Genomic DNA, 6,000 nt, shown 5'->3' on the forward strand with positions numbered 1-6,000 from the left:
ATATGGCACGCACCATGTTGAACTTTGTTTTGGGGGACAGCGATTCGATTCGAAATTCGTAGCTGCAGACGTTACATTTCCTCTCCTGGGGGCGGATTTTCTCTGCGCTCACAGTCTCCTCGTGGATGTTAAGAACAATCGGTTGGTCGATGCATTAACTTTTTCCTCCCTCCCATGCTCCCGCGGTGAAGCCGCGTATGATGGATTTTCAGCTTTGTTGTCCGAGGAAGACATTTACCTCTTCCTTCTCGCCAAATTTCCTAGTTTAACATCGCCTACCTTTTCAGCACCGACAGTTAAGCATGGGGTAGAGCACCATATTTTAACTGATGGCCCCCCAACATATGCCAGGGCTCGACAGCTGAACCCAGTCAAACTTGCTGCAGCCAAAGCTGAGTTCGCACACATGGAGCAGCTCGGCATTATTCATCGCTCCGACAGCCCATGGGCTGCACCCTTGCACATCGTCCCCAAACCCAACGGTGGTTGACGGCCGTGTGGAGACTACCGTCACCTCAATGACAAAACAAGACCAGACCGCTACCCAGTCCCCCACATCCAGGACTTTTCAGCACATTTGTCTGGTAAGCGGATCTTTTCAAAAGTGGACCTAGTGTGAGGTTACCACCAGGTACCAGTGCGCCCCGAGGACATTCCCAAGACAGCGGTCATCACCCCCTTTGGACTGTTCGAATACCTGCGCATGCCATTTGGACTGAAGAACGCTGCCCAGTCATTCCAGCGGCTAATGGACTCTGTCCTCCAGGACATGCCTTTCATTTTTGTCTACTTGGATGACATTCTCGTAGCAAGCGCCTCCGCAGATGAGCATCTGGCCCACTTACGAGCACTCTTCACGAGACTCAGCGAACACGAGTTAATTATCAACCCAGCTAAGTGTGTTTTCGGTCGTTCAGACATTGACTTTCTCAGACACAGGGTCACCAAGGACGGAGTAACCCCCCTTATGTCTAAGGTTGAGGCTGTGACCGCCTTTCCACGCCCACAGTCCGTGCGGTCTCTCAGAGAGTTCCTCGGCATGGTGACCTTTTACCATCGCTTCATTCCACGCGCAGCCCACATCATGCGGCCATTGTATGAAGTACTTAAGGGTAAGTCCCCTAGTCAAGCCATCAGTTGGTCTGAGGAGAGTGATAGGGCTTTCACGGAGGTCAAGGACACTCTGGCCCGGGCAACGCTTTTGGCTCACCCGTCACCCACCGCCCCCATCGCCATCACCACTGATGCTTTGGACTATGCAGTCGGCGCCGTCCACGAGCAATGGGTGGAGGGCGCTTGGCAGCCGCTGGCATTTTTTAGCCGGCAACTGACCCCTAGAGAACGCAAGTACAGCGCCTTTGACAGGGAGCTTTTAGCGCTCTGGCTCGCTGTTCGACATTTCCGATTCTTGCTTGAGGGCAGAGAGTTTACAGCATTTGTGGACCACAAGCCTTTGACATTCGCCATGTCCAAAGTAACAGAGCCATGGTCTGCTCGCCAACAACGGCAGCTTTTGTACATTTCGGAGTTCACCACGGATATCCAGCACCTGGCCGGCAAGTCCAACTTTGTCGCCCACTGCCTCTCCAGGGCCTCGGTCGGCACTGTTCAGCTGGGCCTCGACTACAATCAAATGGCGAAGGACCAAACTTCAGATCCTGGCATCCTAGCCCTAAAAGACTCTACCACGAGGTTGCACCTCAAGGACCTGCCTTTTGGAGATGCAGGCGCGGTGCTCCTGTGCGATGTTTCTACCGGCCAACCATGACCGGTTGTTCCTGTCAACTGGAGACGATCGGTGTTCGAGGCAGTGCACAACCTCTCACACCCAGGCAGAAAGCCGTCGGTCCGCCTGGTTGCTGCTAAGTTCATTTGGCAAGGGCTGAAGAAGGACATGAAGACCTGGTCGGACACATGCGTGGCCTGCCAGCGGTCTAAAGTGCACCGACACACGAAGGCTCCCTTGGAACGGTTCTCAGTTCCCAAAAGACGGTTTGATCATGTCAACATTGATTTGGTCGGTCCTCTTCCACCGTCGCAGGGGTTCACCTACATCCTCTCCATGGTGGACAGGACCACCCGCTGGCCAGAGGCGGTCTCGCTAACATCCACGTCTGCTGCGGACATTGCCCGGACTTTTATTGGAACTTGGGTTGCCCGTTGTGGCACCCCTGCTGACCTTTCTTCTGACCGAGGTTCCCAGTTCACTTCTGAACTCTGGAATGCTGTGGCTGATGGTTTTGGAATGAAGCTCCACCGTACCACCGCGTACCATCCCCAAGCCAATGGCCTTTGTGAGAGGTTCCATCGGTCCATGAAAGCTGCACTTCGGGCCGCCCTGGCTGACGCTAATTGGATTGACAAGCTTCCTTGGGTCATGCTTGGCCTCAGGACCGCGCCCAAAGAAGACCTTCAGTCCTCCTCCGCTGAGCTCGTGTACGGACAGCCACTGCGGGTCCCCGGGGATTTCCTGCCTCACACAACGGCTCCCTGGTCTGCATCTGTTCAACGTACCTCACTACAAGATTGTGCCAGGGCCTTTGCTCAGGTGCCCACTTCTCAACACGGCACACCCGTATCCAGGGTGCCGGTGGAGCTGCACTCTGCGAGTCACGTGTTCATTTGCCATGACGCTCATCGTGGTCCCCTTAAGCCCCCATACGACGGGCCCTTTCGTGTCTTGGGTCCAAACATCTTGTAGTGGACATTGGTGGAAGGCCAGAACAGGTTTCAGTGGATCGTGTCAAACCTGTGCACTTGGATTTGAGCCTCCCGCCCCAGTTGGCCCGGCCCCCACGTCGAGGTCGCCCACCCAGAGTGTCTATCACGTCTGGATGCCCTCCAGCTTCCCCCACCCGCAGCCCAGCTCCTGCTGGGATGGACTCGGCACAGTCCTACTCCCCTCCTCGAGTTCCAAGGAGTTGCAGAGGCCGACCCATCGTACCCTCTCGCCACAGTGACTTTGTGTATGGGTGAATTCTGGAGGGGCTCGTGTGGTGATTTAGTTCATAATTCACCCAATGACAGTGGGTCAGGGCAGGGGGGAACCTTTGTGTGTCATGGGGACAGTGTATGAGGTTACACAGTTGTGTTACATGTTAACTGGCTGGTTTTGGTCGCCTGATTAATGGAGAATAAAGTTTGGGCTTCTGTGTTAAACACGCCACCTCCGACTACCATTCTTCGGCTCTACAGGGTGTATGTAATTTCTGATAATTAGAAAAAAATTTATTTTGGAAACCATTATTTGCAGGTGGGCTGCGCAGTAGCTTGGTGGTTAGCACTTACGTCTTGCAGCTAAAAGATTCCCGGTTCACATCCTGGCCTTCCCAGGATCTTACTGCATGGAGTTTGCATGTTCTCCCTGTGCATGCTTGGGTTTTTTCCAGATACTCTGGCTTCATCCCAAAGTCCAAAAACATGCTGAGGTTAATTGGTATTTCTAAATTGTCCGTAGGTGTGAATGCAAGTGTGATTGTTTATCTGTATATGTAGCCCTGCGGTAGACTGGCGACCTGTCAGCTGGGATAGGCTCCAGTCCCCCGCAACCTTAATGAGGATTAAGCGGTGTATAGATAATGGATGGATGTACTATTTATAGGTTAAAAAAAAAAAGCTAACAGATATTATTAAAACAGCCTAGTTCACATTTTTATTCCACATCATCTCTTTTGCAGTGTGAATAATAGTTGGCAATTCATTTTTTTCTGTGTTTTCAGCTAAGTATATTACATATACAAAACTATGCGTGCATAATGTCCGCAACAGTGCAGTTAGATTTTCACTTAGAGAAAAATGATAAAATCCATATGGACTTTTTTTGACAGTATTTTTCAGTTTTGTTTGTTTTATTGTGTGTGTTTTTGAAATATAAAAAAATACCAAGACAATTACACATACAGACAGTAAATTTATATATCTAATGAAAAATAACATTCTACACCTGCAATTGTAATCATTTTTGTAAATAATGTGGTTTTAGTTGAAGTTTGAAGATCCACAGTCCACTGTAGAGAAAGCCCCCATTAAAAGGCATAAAACAAATCCAGTTTTGTGCCTTTGTGAATGTTTTGGGATCAGAAGCTGCAAAGTCACTTCTCTCAGAACATGACAGTTTCACAGAAAATGCTTTACAGTTTTTAACCTTTAGATGCACAAGTGAGTGGACCCTATACTCTTCCATAAGTGGGTCAAAAATGACCCGTATAAGAATCAATGTGTTTTTATGCTATTTTTGTCATTTTGGTTAAGAATAATTATTTGTATTATTGTTTGTATTATATTTTTGTCCACAAAACAATGATTTCATGTTTGTAATATGTTTATTTTTCACTTAACTTAATTCTGGACATTTTGATAATTGAAAAAGAAAAATATTACACAGAATAACACTAAAACAATGTCATCCTCATTTTTGTCGACATTTTTCCACTCTTCTCCTCCAGCTGTTGCTGCTCTCCATCCATCCAAGTTTGTGCACTGTATCACCTCTTGTATGATATTATCAGCGATAAAGAGCTTGAGGTAGTAATACAAACATTACAATTTCTTTAAACGTATTAAAGGTAACTTAAAAAAAAATAAATGGAATGATATCAAAAACATGTTTTTTTGAGTAATATCTGGAATATGAAATGATTAAAACTTTTCATTACTAAGATGTTGCAAGAAAACAACCTCAACCTAATTTTTGACCCACTTATACATCTAGGAGGTTAATGGCTTCAGAGGCGTTTAGTCCATGTGATGTTATACATGTGGACTAATTTATGACAGGGCATGATTAATATTTAATTTGCCTGCTTAAACCTCCCCTTCACCAGTAAAGAAAGTTATTTTGATTGCAACCTAGCATTCAGATTCAGATTTCAGATTTCTTTTATTGTCATTGCATTGATACAACGAAAGTCAAGCACGAGTACAACGGATCTCATAGAAAAATAAAATAAACAACAGTCATGACATTCGGAGCGGCAATCACACAGCAGCAGAGTGAAGCTGTCATACCTGTCCCAGGTTCCTGTATCCATACTTTGCTGCGATCTGATCCGCTTGTTGTGGACCACCTGCTATGCGCACTGCCCAGTGGTTGGTATAAAGCTGTGCCCCTACCGACCCGCCGCCGTCCGCACTTAATAACACGACAAGCAAAAGTAGAGCCATCCTGAGATGAATGCTGTGAAATTAAAGTGGGCTAACTCAAAGACGGGTTGGGTGAGCAGCGCCGCTTTGAGTCCAGTCCGTCATTAGTCCATCATGCTGTATCGATCTGAGTTACTGTCCGGTTGAGAACTACATTTCCCATCCTGCGGAGGATCTGAGTGAACTCACTGCGGTTCCCACTTGCACTAGTTTACCTGTGTTAAGCAACATAGAATTCCTACGCCTGGACTCGTGTTTTGAGCCATGCTTTTATTCTGAAGGATGTGTGCATATTCACGGAAGTGAAATATTCTGTGATTACCAGGAATTGTTGCTTGTCGTTTCTTGAAGTTCCTAAGAAAGATGAGGTGGTTATAACTGTTCCATGAAGAACCCTGGAATTAATTCCTTAACAACCTCTACACAAAAATTATTTAGAAGATAGATTTTATTGGGGACGCAGATGATACGTCCGCTAAAATTTAGAACACGTGCAAATGTCTTCCCCAATTAAAAACATGAAAAAGGAAGATGACTTTTATTTTGAAAAAACAGAAGTTTGCTAATAGGCACAACAATATGTTCTACAGATCAGTGTTTGTAGCGCACAGGGATACTTAGTTTATCACTTCTTTGTCTGTTTATTATGTCAGTTAATTAAGTACAACTGCCTTGTTTAATACACGTTTTTGTTCACTCTTATCGTCTTAACTTACAAACGCAGCCTTAAAAATAAAACTGCCCTGACTTGCTTAACGTGTTACAGGCACACAGCAACTTTCCATCGTTTCCGTAGAAAAAACAAACAAAAAAACTGTCTCTGGAGAGTCTTAACTCTCTAATAATGCATCTTGGAAA

The 6,000-nt window shown here is 46.4% G+C and overlaps 1 protein-coding gene across 3 annotated transcripts in view; it reads right to left on the reverse strand.

Moving 5' to 3' along the window:
* The window catches only part of pcsk6 (proprotein convertase subtilisin/kexin type 6), a 49,269-nt gene extending 43,963 nt beyond the window's left edge, over positions 1-5,306 (reverse strand). For all 3 annotated transcript variants that reach the window (XM_035953558.2, XM_035953559.2, XM_035953557.2), the window contains exon 1: positions 5,008-5,306. In XM_035953558.2, coding sequence (XP_035809451.1) covers positions 5,008-5,163 — 156 coding nt within the window. In that variant the 5' untranslated portion in view covers positions 5,164-5,306. The remainder of the gene's footprint in view (positions 1-5,007) is intronic.
* Between the last annotated feature and the right edge of the window lie 694 nt (positions 5,307-6,000).

This window comes from Amphiprion ocellaris, chromosome 1, assembly GCF_022539595.1.
Source record: "Amphiprion ocellaris isolate individual 3 ecotype Okinawa chromosome 1, ASM2253959v1, whole genome shotgun sequence".
NCBI lineage: Eukaryota > Metazoa > Chordata > Actinopteri > Pomacentridae > Amphiprion > Amphiprion ocellaris.